The sequence below is a fragment of the Antrostomus carolinensis genome, unplaced genomic scaffold (assembly GCF_000700745.2).
Source record: "Antrostomus carolinensis isolate BGI_N321 unplaced genomic scaffold, ASM70074v2 scaffold22039, whole genome shotgun sequence".
Taxonomy (NCBI): Eukaryota; Metazoa; Chordata; class Aves; order Caprimulgiformes; family Caprimulgidae; genus Antrostomus; species Antrostomus carolinensis.
In genome coordinates, this window is record NW_010336700.1 from 4,793 (window position 1) to 20,582 (window position 15,790).

The 15,790-nt window shown below is 37.2% G+C and overlaps 1 protein-coding gene across 1 annotated transcript in view; it reads right to left on the reverse strand.

Annotated features, from left to right (window-relative positions):
- Positions 1–286: 286 nt before the first annotated feature.
- Positions 287–15,790, reverse strand: part of LOC104530394 (reelin-like) — a gene marked incomplete at its 3' end in the record, with an annotated part of 23,283 nt that continues 7,779 nt past the window's right edge. The window contains exons 5-10 of the mRNA XM_029086729.1: positions 14,735–14,844; positions 11,708–11,774; positions 10,540–10,773; positions 9,780–9,941; positions 5,243–5,479; positions 287–479 (exon numbers count right to left, since the gene is read on the reverse strand). Coding sequence (XP_028942562.1) covers positions 287–479; positions 5,243–5,479; positions 9,780–9,941; positions 10,540–10,773; positions 11,708–11,774; positions 14,735–14,844 — 1,003 coding nt within the window. The remainder of the gene's footprint in view (positions 480–5,242; positions 5,480–9,779; positions 9,942–10,539; positions 10,774–11,707; positions 11,775–14,734; positions 14,845–15,790) is intronic.

Consider the following 15,790-nt stretch of genomic DNA (forward strand, 5'->3'; position numbering starts at 1 on the left):
CATTGCTCTGTATCTCTGTCTAACTGTGCCCCAGTTCTTTTCCCAGAATTGGTCCACTTCTGTCACACTTCTGTGTTACAGGCTCTCAGATACATTTCTTCCAAATATCAGGAAAAACAGTTTAAATATTTCTATTAGTCATTTTGACTGATTCCAACTGAGAATTTCTTTATAGAAAGAGGAATGAGGAAAATATCCTCCTTTGCTCAATGCCACAAGTATATTTCAGATGACCTTTGTACAAGCAGAGTTTATGGAAGACAAAGGTACTTGTTGCCAGCCTCACCTCCTGAACAAGATGCCACGTGAGGCCGTGGTTTGTGGAGTAGTCCAGTTTCACCTGGTTGTCCATATGAGGTGTAAATGTCTGACCGCAGCCCATCACCAAGTTGAACTGTATCATATAAGAAGCTCCGATCTGCATAGACTGGGTCTCCACATAGCGCATGCTAGAAGCTGACTTTGAATCTCCTGTAAAACTAAGAAATGTAAGGAAAGAGTCAGGATCCATGCCTAAAATAATTCAGAAGGGAACGTTATGAATGGTCCGGGGTTAAATATAGCAATGCTTCTTTCTTTGTTCTGCAGATTGGCACATAGGATAAGACCATGCACAGAAGCATCTTTCCACTGGTACTTCTGCAAATTACCAGGAAAGCCTTGAAGTACCCCAGAGTGTGAAACACTGAATTATTCTGTTAGTTCTTACTATATGCTCTTTGTATTAAGGATCAAGTTAGGATCAAGCAGAGGATAACACACAGAAAAAACCAACAAAAATAAAGTTAATTACCCTGGAGTGTCCATTGCCTAAGGTCATGTCACAGTAACAGCTGTAATTTCATTCAAACACTGGACAGTAAAGATACACTGCATTTAGTTTAAAATATTCTTATTACATAGACTTTTCATTCCATTGGTTTTTCAAGTGATTCTATGTGCAATGCATTCACTGACTTTTCACTGTGTTTCAGAATTAATATTGCCTATCCTCAGCTTCTTTTCTGCAGGATGTACTGATATGAGAGTTGTATTATTCAATGGATTGGAGAAGATAATTTTGTCAGTATTACTGTTTGGAACACACCAAGCCTCATATATGATACAAGGTACCTAGTTATCACATACATAGTAGCACAACATATAGTTTGAAGTTACAAGTTTATTTCAATTTAAATGCAGGTTTTTCTTCTATGCACTATTCAAAAGGAAAAAAAAATAAATTCAAGAGAGGTATAAGGAGGAAATACTAACAACTTAAACTTTGCATCTTGCACACAAGGCTTGAAAATAATGTTTTTAAGAAAGTTCTCATAGAATGAAAATCACCTCCCTCTCCTTAGTTTGAGATGTTTAGTTAGTGTCTTTAGAAGTACTGTAGTCCTTTCAGGTTCAACATTTTCTAAGACTATTCTTAAATGATCTGACATCGCACACATAAACCTAGGCACAACACATCACAGTTACCTAAAGCTCATCTGAACAGAACAAAGGAGTTGAAACTAAACAGTTTGATGAAGTATCTGCCCAGTAGCTGTCTTCCCCAAAGTGATGGAAGAAAAGTGAAGGACTAGTGCTCAGCATAGGTGCGAAGAATTAAATGTTTCATTTTGTCTTTGTCTCCACCAAATTAGAAAAAAATTCTTAAATTCTGATCTTTTTTACTGGAGGCATTCAGGTCACAATTAACACACTTTAAGTTTAGTGTTCATTTTCATGTAATAACTTAGCCACTGGATATTGTACACAGTACATTAAATAAGCATTGTTTTAAAGTCAGAACAGCTCTTTAAAATGGATATTAGAGAAAAGTGAAAAAGGAAGCTAGTGAGGAGATGAAGACAATCTGTGATTCTCCATAAGAAGCTCCTTTAAGGGGAGGAAATCACATTATGGGTTCACTAAGTTCTTTATCATCCACAAATTGCCTCCAGCTGAACAAGGGTAGCATTAAAGGTGGGGGCTCCACCTCACTTGCTGCTTCCTCACTTTCCAGCTCTCCTATGTATGTGGTTAGGGGTATGCTCCTCTGCTGGAATACCAAATGCTTTCTTTGTTTTTTCTGGGAGTCATGCAGCTGGAATATGTTTCCAGATTTTGTAAAAGACAGACTAATGTCCCTGGCATAACAATAATTAACTAAAAAATCTTCAGAAATGAGAATGAAAAGGCTACATTTTTGTATAAATATGTTGCTGTGAGTTGGTTTCTAGCACACATATAATTAGACCTGCGGAGGTGCAGGAACACAATACCCATAGGTGCTCTCAGAACAATCACTCTCCCTCCAAGCACTGCCAACTAATTGGTACTTCTGGGAATGATATCACAGCCAATGTCAGACAATCTGCGCTGCTCCAAACTGCTCTGGGATCCCCAGTTACCACATTTTCAAGGCCAGTACTTTCAGAAATACTGAGAGCCACACGGATGCAGCTGTTTTTGTAAAGCTGCATTGACCAAGAATGTTGACGTGATGGCCAAATGCTCATGCCAGCCCCAGCTCTGCTTCCATCAAAGGCAGGAGATGTTTATGTCTTTTTACATCACATCATACCTACTTTATTAAATAATTCCTAAATGTATTAATATATTTCAATTGGGTTAATTACTTGAAAGGAATTTTCTACATTACAGAGTAATAACTAATCTAAAAGACAAAACATTTTATAAACACAGGTAAACTATCAAGCTGACGTAGGGCAACTGTATTATCTTGCTCTATAGTTCATTATGAGCCAGATTTATAGTCTTCCCTGAGGCTGCTCCAGGGACAGTGGGACACTCTATTGTCAGTTACATTGAGTTAAATCATAATGTCATAATCTGACTGAAGACAGTTTATTTAAATAATGCTATTTTATTTGTGTCCAGATTAATATATAAAAGAAAAAGTTTTAATGTCCTTATCAATACTTAAATACATTTCAACAAGTGGCTGTAAATATTCTGTAACACTCCAGAAGCATGTGGGTCAAAACTTTGCCTGTATATGGATTAATATATATCATCAAACACTTCATTTAAGAACACTTCATTTACTTGCTGTAATAAAGTCTAAGAACCAATCTGCATCATCAAACACTTCATTTAAGAAGTGTTCTGAAGTCCTTTCAGTATACTCAATACACTTGCTGTAATAAAGTCTAAGAACCAATCTGAAAACAAATGTTGACAATTACAATCAAATCAAGTGACTGTTCCAGATATAGACCATTATAAACCACTCAAAAATCACCTCTGCTCAAAACATATGTTTATCACCAAACGTCTCTTTTCTAAATGGAGTCAGATATTGGAAAGAACAACCTCCCTCTTCAACAAAAATAAAAATCCCCCTCATAAGTTTTCCACAATCTTAAGGATAAATATTTCAGATTCTGAGGCAGAAACAGAGGCCTAATAGACAATTAAAGCCAACATGGTGAAAATGGGTCTAGGGATGACACCATGTAAAATGATTTATAGTGTATTTACCATAGTTCTACTAATGAAAAAGCAGTTGTCAGGCTTTTCTCAAGAGGATGGTGTCAGTGCTACTGCAAACTCTGCTCATAGAAAGTCATGAGTTAGCAAATGAGAACCAAATGGACTCACAGCTGGGAAAAGCCAACAATAATTAATTTAACCAGCAGCCATTTGTACAGACTTTGTGTAAGTTTAAAAATTTCCCTTGAGAGAAACAAGGTCAGTAAAGGATAGAGTTCATGTCTTCCAGTGATAATGAAAAATACTTACACGTAAATAGAGAGGAAATATTTCAAAGGCTTTGATTCTTTATTTGATGCATGGCAAGTCTGATGTTTCCGCTATGACTGAGCACTACAAATCCTAGCCAATATATAAGTTGAAGAATTTAGCTTAGCATTTATTATATTGGTTCTGATTTGGAGTCATAAGACGAAAACAGAGGAACCTCTGCGATCTTAAATAACCTACCCCTCCCCATGATAAACTGGTCTTACAAGAACAGAGAGAAAACAATGTCATTAAAGGGCTTTCATTCCAGCTCTTTGATGAAGAAGATGCAAACAGTTTGAGCCCTAACACATTGTTTCATTTTAATGAGCAGCGAGTACCTTCCTTGTCCTTATTAAAGTGGTTAATGGTGCTTCTACTGCCTCATTATCACCACTAGAACATATTCGGTGTTGCTCCTACTGTTAAGCCAACTCCTTTCAGTTTGACAGATGATCAGAAAGTCAAATCAGATTGCTCAGAGATACTTGTTAATAAAATTCCAACAGTGTTTCTCTGAGTGTCCATGGGGACACTAAAATTATTTATATTTTCTTGAGGTTTTCTATAATTACTGTGATTGTACTTTCTCCAAATAAATATATCTATGCCAATTAAAGCCACACTGAGTTTATATTTTGATCAGACTAGCATGAAACTGTTATTTGGTTTTAAACAAAACATAGAGATTAAATTGAGCTTTCCTTGTATTAATTCCAAATTTTACACTTCTGTACTCCAGAATTTATTTTTTGTGAAGCAGGTTAATGCTTTACTAAAAAAGCTTTATTTTACACAATCCTAACAGAATTATCTTTTTCTTTGTTTTTCACTTCTTTTTGTTTTCTCACTTTTTTTTTTGCTTTGGGGCAGGTGATGTTTTCTTGCTTTTGTTTCTGAATACACAGCACATTTTAGGCATAATTGCAATATGTTATAATGCTGATCACAGTGTAAATGACTAAATGGATATAATACCAGACAAAAAAACCTACAAATGGCTAACGTCATTCTACCACCATTCTGCTGCCTTTCCTTTTTGGAGTGTAATCTGGTGGCTATGTAAAAAGATCTGAACATCACTTACAAAATATTCAGAGTCTGTACTTAACAGATTATTTCATAACCTGTATGCCCATATAAACCTGACTGGATTTTAAGTGAAGATTATGAAAACTTTCTAAATTGTTCCTATTAGAATATTTAAATATTTTGTGGGGAAAGAATGCTACATTCAAGGTTCCCACCTGTTTCTAAAAAGAAACCCAGTTCTGTCCAAGCTAAAAACCAGGACACCATCACACAAATCTCTGTGCAATGGGGTGTAAAAACTTACTTATCACAATTAGATTAGCAACTATATTTTTGTCCATAATGTGAGGATGAGACACAATTACTCTGAATAGCTGCTAGAAAGACTCATTTGCAGAACTCACTTGGTTCTTAGCAGGATGAATAGACAAAGAAAACAAAAGTAGAATAGAAATTAATATGTATTTCTCACCAAAGAGTCCAGTCATGTCCGCAGTAGGGCTGAACATTTCCCAGGTAGAATCCCAGAGACTGTGTGACTTCAACTAGGTTGGTGAAGTCCAGACTGATACTATTGAAAAGCACAGAAGTCATGATGATTTCATCGATTGCCCACACATCTTCGCCTTGAGAAGAGTGATATGGTTGCCACCATCTGAACTGAATACCAATCTGTCTTGCATCTTCAGGCAGCTCCACTGAAATTATTCTGGAATACAACAAAAAAATTGTTATTGAAAGTTTAGTTGTTTGTAATATTTGCATGGGGATGTATTTCATGGTTATTTTTTCTTACTGACCCTAAAAATAATGGGTTAAATTTAGCCCACAAATACCTTAGCATCTACTAACAAAGCTTCTACCAGTGACAGGGCAGGGGAATCATTAGTTCTCCTGGTAGTAAATGTATTTTTGAAAGACAGCCATGTGCAAAAGCCACCAATTTTGTAAATTTTGCTGCTACTGTGCAGCACTCTGTAAATTTTACAGTTGCTCTTGCTTGCCAGAAGAAACTTGAATGCCCTCCATCTGAAAACCAGCTGTAGGCCAGGAGCTTAGACTGCCAAAGAGATGATCAGCTGACAAAGATTTACAAATTCTAGCTCCATTTTCTCAAACTCAGTGGATTTTCTACTGATCTGAAGAGGTGCATCTTAACATCTGTGCTTGTTTTTACACAGCACTGACATCACGCCTATGTTGCTCTTGTCCTAGAAGAACCCATGCCTCTAAATTGCCATGTTTAAAGGGGAAAAGGTTCATCTTGTCAGACAATTTGATTATTGGTAGTCTCTGTCTCTTATGGCACACACTTTTCTTCTGTAGCGGTACAGAGATACAACTGGAGGTGAGTCTCAGGCATTTCTCCTGGTACGCAAGGTCACCTGATTTGTCATGGCAGCTATGTCAACAAACCTATAACTGACAAACTGCAAAGAAAATTAAGAGTAATATCTAATTTCCAGGAGCAATTATCATACACAGCAGCAGGGAGCATGCATTAATTGCCACAGCAACGACAACTTCTTGAAAGCTCCATAAATCACCAGGACCATGGTGCCCCATGCAACACACGTGAGCTGTGAAACAGACTGGCATCAGGGACATTTGTCTCCATTGGTGTACTATTACTTGCTGGCAAAAGAGTTTTCGGCAAGCTCATCATGTAGCTGATATTTTTCTTTCTCTCTTAGAGGAAATAATGGATAAAATGACAAATCAGGTAAATTGGAAACAGCATTTTATACTTTAGCACCAAGTTTTTTCCAAATTTAAGGCTTTCTAAGCTGCCTGTTGTAATGTTTTGTTGTGTTTTAATGTATGAAACAGTCTTGTGCCTGCAGTGCTCTTAGTGCAAAATCACACTCTTAAAAATGACTTGCTAAGCTGACCTTGTAAAGAGTAAATTTATAATACTGTTCTTTAATGTCACATTGATTTTAAAGAAGAATACGTTAATCCATTAGCAAGAAAAAATCGAATAGCTTGACTAAACAAGTGGGAAGCACTCAAAAAGTCCTGCTGGCATTTCTAGGAGCTGCTTTCTGCTGGTTGTAGGCTGGAGACAGCAGCATTGAGGGAAAGCCAGAGGTGGTGGCTGCTGTGTCCCTGTGGCAAGGGACCAGCAGTGCACACACTTTATCTACAGCAGATGCATTTCTTTTGCTGCTCAAACATGCTTGAATGACTTCATAACCTTCTAAGAGAAAGACCAAGCCCCACTACTCTCTGGCACTTGAATAAACCACAAGGACTTTCTTGCTAATAAGGATTTCTTAATAAGCAGCAACTCTACAAATTTTTGGGTCAATTTTTAGAGGGACAAATGACACTAAATCGCTACTGGTGCTAAAAGGCACTGATAGTTTTGTCTTCAGTGGTTCAGTAGAGCATACCTGAGGAAAGCCAGAACCCTGGCTAGGAGGAGCGCTGCCTCCAGCGTACACCGTGAGGCACTTGGCACTTGAGTGAGCGAATGCTCTGTTATAATCCTGGGCATATTTATCTGCTGGTGGCTGGCTCTGATGCCTGCATCTTCCCTTTTACTCTTAACTCTCAAAAGCTCACCACATGGACACTAATTCTCACTGACAGTAATTTACAGAAAATCCTAAATCAGGACATACACCACTGACACACCTATTGGGTGTTAAAATATTTAACACATATTAAAATAAATGTCTCATCCCAGGGGATTAAGCAAACACAATTTAAAAACTTTGGTGTAAACCACTGTATATGGCACATAACGTTAGTATGCAGAACCTGACTACATCTCCAGTTATAACAGCTTCTCCTGTCTGGCTTTGATTTGCTGGAGATAGATGGAGAGGGAGGGAGATTCTTGCTAATGATTTTTCTGCTGCAGAAAAGTGTTCCTACTAACATTACCAACTACCATTAGATTTCTTAAAAACCAGCTGGGAGACCTTTGCTCTGATCTCATTCTTTCAAGCTATGCGCATACCTAATATTGAAAAGCCACCGCTGTTCTGCTCAGAAGAAAAATGCATCTGTCAAATGTTAGCAGATTAAATGCACTTTTTCAGCAAAACATTAAATGTGTAATTATTTTTTGTATGACTGAAGATTAATTAAATTTCTGGATACAGATTGATTGCCAAACTTTGCAGCAGTCCATCTATGTTACCAAAAATGCTGATATTTTCAGACAACATAATATGAAAAGGTGAAGCTTGATTCATGTTCTTCATCATAATTATTGCCAGAATTATCTTCAGGTTTGTATGTCTATCATTTTTCTGTCTACGCAGAGTGGAGTACATATATTCCATGGCAAAACCTTTCTAACCTGTGTATGTTGTGCTTAGTTCTCTGCCCTGTCAGAACAACAGAAATTGTTTCATACTTAATCTAAAAAAGCAAAAAAGGTCTCTGGTATCAATATAATTTACTACATTTATATCTTAAACTTCATTAAAATCAGTCACCAGAATGTGTGTTTTCCTTTTTGTTATAAAAATTTCATAGTGCTATATTTTAAAAACCTTTAGGGAAATAAAATTCCTACAGCTGTAATCTTGAATCTAAGAATTAGAAACAGGGCCATATAAAATATATATGTGACTATAATAAAGGATGGGAAAGGAAATTTTGAAGAAGGCTTTTGAGTGTTCCAGTTAGTAGGATCTTTCCTTTGGACACATTTAAAACTTCAGAAATTAAAGACCACATGCAATATACGTCTACAAAATAAAGTAATTCCTCTCAAATCTCTAGTATTTCTTATAGCTCCCAGGAAATATATTTAATGTTACAAGCTTTTTCCTATTAGAATATTCTTAGTCACCTTTTGTATATTGTAATTTTGTATTGAGTTACTAATGAGATAAGGAAATCTATTTTTTTTTTAAATGCTCTGAGCTCAATAAATATAAACAATGAAAGTTATACGTAGCTAAAGTGACTTGCAGATGTGTCTACAGTCCCACCCCGGGAGTTGACTCAGGCCTTATCCTGGAACTGGTTGGAGGGGTAGAGAAGATGACACAGGGCAATACCCAATGCAAAACCACCCTTGGCAGGAACAGACCAGCTGGGATGGGACCTATGATGCCACCATAGGCTCTGCCTCTCGTGTGCCCCCTTGCAGAGCATCTCCTTTCATCGGGATTTATTGGCTCTGCAGCAGCACCCCATGAAGGGGGATACCTCCAGATTTGAGTGGGTTTCTGCAGAGCCAGCCCAGGTTGTTCTGGGCTTGCAGTTCAGGTGTGTTGGTGGAGACTCCTGATTTTACTTCGCTTTATTAAAATTGGTGGATGGTCTCACAAATGTAATAGTAACTAATACCTGCTTCTCTAAATACATCAGATACATTCCTCTCTAATCTGACACCAAACATAAGTGCTGCCAGATGAGAAGAGCCCTTTGTTCAGCATTCATTACTTGCACAATTCCCAGGCAGTCACCAGCAGGTCCTCCCAGGGCACTGCGTCCAGCCCACAGGTACAGCCACAAAGTCATGTAATTCCCTTCATAACGGGAGCAGGCGCAACTTCCCTGCTGACCTGAAAGATCCTCATGGTCAGATTTAATCTCAACTGCTGCCTGCAAACTCCTAATCCCAGAGGATGGTGTAGTGAAGGTATCTATGGCTTCAAAGCTACAAATAATTTATGTAATTTATGTTATTTTTTTCTTTACAAGTGGCGGCTTCCACGGGAAGAGACATGCCCCTATTTCCCACAGGTAATTTCCACTCCTCATCCTGCACTGCCTCAGCTTGTTCTGTCACATCACCTGAGACTCAGATACTGTTAAATCCATGCATTCATTTTTATAGAAGCAGGCAAAAATGGGAAGTTCCCAGAACAGCTGCAAAATTTTAAGGAAAAACAGCAACTTTCAGCATGCAGTAGAAGATCTTCACTCCACTCACTCCCACACCATGTGGGCGGATGTACTTACGGTCTGCATTGCAGTGCCTACCACTACCAGCACTAACTGCAAGTAGATTACTCTCCTTGTAATATTTATGCATATACCTTGGCTCGTGGTAGTTGAGATAAGAATAGTGTTCCAGTAGTTTCCAGGTAATCCCATTGTCGTAGGAGTAGTGCAGCAGCACTCCTTCCCCGGGCTGGTCGGGTGCTTTGCAGGTACTCAGCACTGACTTGCTGCCCAGGCGCAGCGTGAACTGCAGGAACCTGGATAAGAATTACACAAATATTTAGAGGGTACCATTTGCATAGTGTTTGTTTCCTCCTCTTCCTCCCCCCCAATCAGGTTGTTTTCAGATCATCTTAATCTAGACAAATTTTGATAAATACCAGTTATGAGGCTTTGTACGTATGATTTGTTTTTATTGTCGAGTAATGCAATGTGGCACATATAGTTAAAAAATGCCAATCATTACAGCATTTAATTATTTATTAGGCACTGGAGGGGAGGGAGAGATAGTGAATGGATCTAATCAGCTGCCACAAGCTGTCAAATAAACACAACCTTATAAATAATTAATTAGCATTTGGCTTTGACACTCAGGTTTGATATTAACATTTCATATTTTCTATCTGAGCTGTACAATAACTTCCCTCCAGTCTGTTTTGGGCTCTGTTGTTTCCAAAGCAGGAGGAAAAAAGGCAAGGCTATGAAATCACCATTAAAATATGGAACTAGAAGTTTTTTTTAAAAAACCCTTTTTCCTCCTGCTTAAATGACTGGCTTAATAATACACAAGGTTGTGGCTGGAAGGGGAGGGTTTCCCAGTTTCTTTTCCTCATGTTACTGCTCTCTCCCTCTCACCTGGACTGGGAGCTGTCTAGGAAGGAGGTGATAAGCTGGCGCCTCCCATCCTTGTTGAAGACCAGGGCCTTGCCACTGGCCAGGACCCCACAGCCAAAGCTGACCTCAGCCCCCCGGATGGAGTAAAAATTGTGGTAGGAGGAGAGGCGGGAGCTGGCGAAGCTCTCTGAGATGAACACAGGGAAGGTCTGTGATGCCATCTCACATGCTGGCCCTGAAAAGCCGGGGTCACACCTGTGGGTGAGGAAGATTGAACAGCGCAATTAATGTCCCATCCTCTCTGGTTGGTTGACAAACCAATACAGCGGCTACAGTTGTTCATGAATGGAAGATGCCTACAAAGTCCCTCTCAAATCTAAGGATCAAGTATCTCTTTAAACTTTATTTAGGTATTGCATAACCAATGACTTTCTTTTACCTAATACTTACTGTTCCAATTTTAAAAAATCATAGTTATGAACCTCGTACCAATCTACACATAATACAGAAATATTTTTATTCGGTTTTGGACCAAAAATACTGCTGACATAATTTACAGTTGTTCATATGTAAAATGATTAATTTGCTTTTATCTGTAGCATATCAGATGTGATTACAAGAAAGAGAGTAACAGAACAGAATGCCCCATGGATCACACTCTTGTTAATACCTAAAAATAGTTACACTAATATTTTGAATGTGTTTACTGACCTTAAGTAAGTATCTTTACTTTTTAGGCTGGAACATTTTTAACAAGTCAGACTTTCAGAAAAAGTGAAGTGCTGACCTTCTGTCCTTGAGGTCTGTTAGGCTATGGATATTAGAACTATGAAAATTGTCATTCTTTCCCAAAATCTAATATAAAAATGATACAGTCCCAAAACACCTCTAAAACCAGTATAAAGCATTCATCCCTGACGTTGCAGTGTGCTCTGCAGCACATTTTAAGGTGAACTGTAAGTTAGACTCTCTCCCAAAAGAAAATTATAGAAAAAAATTAAATATGCTGCTGTTTAGAAAGATTGATCTTTAGCTCTCCAGTGAGCTTTATGCATTCTGGGGGCTATGCTAGTTTTATATTTAGTCATCTCAAAAAGGAAGGGCTGAAATGAAAATCACTTCAACTTTCAGATCATCAAGTGAACTATGTGACAGAAACTGAATATAAGTGCTGAATTATAACTCTTACTTGCAGCCGTTTCTAGTACACTGTCCTCGCCCTGAGCAGAATTTGAGGCAAGATGGACCAATATAAACTGCAGAGAAAAGAAATCAGTAAAATGAAGGGTTATGTTATGTGATAAAGAGAATATAATGAATACAAGAAAGTATGCAGACCTGATCACACAGTTATTTTATTTAGCTGAATCCCATTAGCTGGAAGAGGTCTACAAAATGATAAAATACATTTGATTGTATCCTTACGTAGAACTGAGTAATGGAATTTTGCTCTGTGTCAAGGATAGCCAGGGATAATTTATTATTTAATTGGTAATATCTATCCATGGTTTCAGACACTAGTGATGTTTTAATTAATGTACTTGGTTTTTCTAAGACTGCAAGTGAAATCAGATCCTTTGCTATACATTGACCATTTTCTTGTCTTTCCATTTATTAATCTTATTTCAGAGATGTAATACAATATACATACCAGTCCATTCCAACAGCAGTCTTGTAGATTATTAAAATGTATTGCTGCTTCTCTCACAGAAATCCACATATTTTACTTGACTGAAATTACTGGCATTAGAATCTGCCCTGATATGTCTTAGGAACTGTTAAATATCATCAAATTTCACTGACTCTTTCAAATGGAATAAAACTCAAAATCATATGCACTCAAAAATAGTCCAGACTTGTTTTACAGTTTTACTTCATCTTCCTCCAATGACTCCTAATTGACAGTGATGATATTTTGTGAAAAATATGAAGGATGCAAAGACGAGTAAATCTCAGTATAATCTAATCTACATTTTATTGCACTACTATAAAGAAAAGCATTAATCTGGATATAGACCAAATGTGACAATCTGGGCGTAGCCCAAAGTGGTAACTTGTGGGCAATATCCTTTCAGTACAATATGATAAACAAGCCTTAACCATGAATTGTGTCATCTTTCTGTTGAAGAATACCTGTTAGTTGGAGTTACCCACTTGCACTGTGGCTTTTGGAATGTCATCCAAATAGCCACCAATTTGAAATCATTTATAACAAGCAGTACTTGTTACCTCTCCTAGTTTTATGACGTTGCCCATTATAGCAGTGTGTCAGTACTTCCTGTTAGCTACTCCCTGTAACTAATTCCCCACCAGACTTCACGTGATTGCTAAATTTTCTCACTTTTCAGGGTGCAAAAATTCTATTCTGTCTGATACATTTGTCTCTTTTGAGGTCTTTTTGAGGGGGTGGTAAAAGTACAAGGGTTAAAGATGTAATGATGTCGTTCAAAATGAAAAAAGCTTTATGAATATTGGCCGTTTTCCAGTGTTTCTAAAAGGTGGCCAGCTTCCAGATTTCATTTAAAACTTAAATCACATAAGAAACAGTTGTGAAGCTAAAAGTCAGAGTGCTGAATCCTTGAAAGTCTTCCTCTCTTCAAGAATTTGAATGGCGTGCCAATATTTACGTCTAAAAAAATCAAAGTGCAAAGCTTCAGTTCCACTAGTATCTAACAAAGGAGGCATGAGAAGCCTCATAAACACATTCATCTTTAAGACTTGATTCCCATGTCACGGTTCTACACCTCAAACAAATTTCAGAGCAGGCAGTTTTTAGGCAGATGGTTGGGAAAGCTGCTTTTGAGATGGTACAGAGTGAAGCATGCAGCATCCTTTGATGAAATTGTATTTCGTTGTACAAGCAAAGGTAGTGCAGATATGTGAATTGTCCAATAATTTTCAAAATTGTGTTGTTTTATTCTGTTGCAAAGAATTTGGATCCTTGTATTGATTTTATCTTACCTTATTTCTGTGAACTTCCGTGAGCATCTCCAACACTTACAGTCTCATTTTGTTAGGCAGCAACTCATCTTTGCAGATATTCACAGACATTTTCTTATGTATATTCACCTAAATTTTCCCTTCATTTTCTTTTTGGTGTAAACCATAATCTCTGAAGACAAGCATGAATACTCTATCCAGAATGTCAAGATGATGCTAATTCCCATTGATGTGATTAAGAGAACAATTTTAACTACTTTGTGTGAAAACTTCCATTTATAGCATTACATTATCAAAGCAGCTTCAATAATTTTCTTTTCAAAACTATGCACTAATCTGTTTTAATAATTTTGCAAAATGTAATTATTTACCATTCACAGGCTCCTTATCAAACCTTACTAGGAATCACTACAAAATTTCAGAGTCTATTGTACGTCACTGTAAATCTTTAAATAATGTACTTCACAAATTTAACAAAACAAATTCTGGATGTAGATTACTTAGTCCCAAAACATCTAAGGCTAATGAGCAAAGCTAAAAAATTTGTACCTTCTCATTGCTAGCCCTTTCAATCATAATTATTTCTGCTTTTCATATCATGTATCTATTTTATCCACTGTTCCTAAATATTTTTTCTGCACTTTAAAGTATTTCCTTTGAAGACTGGCCTCAGTTATCCTCTGCACTAAGTTTAATAATTATACAAATCAAGACAAGCTCCTCCCAGATCTTCACAGCCATTTCAAGAGCAGGTAAGTTAAAAATAATTTCCTAAAAGAAGAATAGTTCCCTGAAACAGATGCTACTTTCCCCTGAAGATATTGTAAACAATGTAAAAGTATTGTCAGTGTTTGGTAGAAGCATTTCTTTATGAAGGTCTTGTATGTCCAGAAGGAAAAACATGTCCCAGATGTGGTAACTGCTGCTTAGGCTGGTGCAGTACATGTCCTTAATAGTGGTATAGTACCTATTTATGTAATTACGACTAAACAGTCAGAGGAAATGTTATATTAATCCCTGTCCACCAATATCTTTTCCTGGAAAGCATTCAATTAAAAGAAAAAAAAAAGGGTAATCTACTAGGCTATTGTCTTTTCAAATAACAGAATTCCCCTCTAGCTTCAAAATGCACCTGTTATCAAGTGCAGATGTGAAGAAAAGGTATTTAACAAACTGAAAATCCTTTGACCTGTGATTCTGGAAAATACATTTACTTGGAGCAGCATATAAAATTGTACTCTTCTGATGTATTGTGATTGTGGATAAGAATACTAACTATTATCGACTGCCCACATATTTCCAAGGATTGGTCCTGTTTGTCTCCATCGAATCCTGGTGTCACTTGTTAATGCCGCATTGGGAAGGGGAATAGTTATTCGGTTCCACCTGAAATACATATAACACAAATACTAACATTTTACACTGAGAACTGTTAAGCAACTGCATGTTTTGCAGATGTGTTTACTTAGACTGGATACTTTATGAGAATTTCTAATTAAAAAATCTGCTCAAATGAAGCAGTGAAGTTACTGAAGCATTAGAAAATATAAATGAAAAAAAGAGAACATAGCCCATGATATTTTCATACAATATATGAATGTTAATTATTACATTATAAAACCTAGCCATTTTTTCCCCCTGTATGAGTGCATGAAGCAACACCACCATCACAGTGAATATCCCTAAATTGCATACTGAATTAAACCTTTCATTAAAACTGAGCTCCGTTTGGTGGAAACCCTTGGGGGTAAGAAGAGGGGCACAGAGGATTTGGCCTGCTGTGGTCTGTGCCATCATTCTCATGTCATCCACAGTGGCTACACTTTCTACACACACCAGGGATAATGGTTCCTATGAAAATGGTACAGAAATGGGGGTCAACAGATTATAGCAATGCTTCAAGCACACTCTCCTGGTCATACCTGCTGCTCTGAAGTGTCTGTCGAAGTTGGGATACAGAGGGACAGAGAATCATAGGATTTGTGCTATGCAACAAAATGTCATGGTTCATTTTATGGCTGGAACAGTAACAAACAGACTTAATAAAGAGAATGGTTGATATAAGTGACAGTAACAGCCAACTCCATCTGCAGAAGTGCAGAGGATGTGCTTCATTGTAACTGAATATTTGGATTCCAAGTGAGTAAAGGTCAGGATGTAAATATGGTTTTCACTGATGGTTCCTCTGACCAAGAAGAAAAGTTTCATGGCTTCAACAAGGTATAACTTTTCTTTTCATTACCAGCATGCTGTCCACAGGTTTGGTTTGTTTGTTTTTTTGGGTTTTTTTTTTTTTTTTTTTTTTTTAATTTTTTTTTTGCATAAAAAAAAA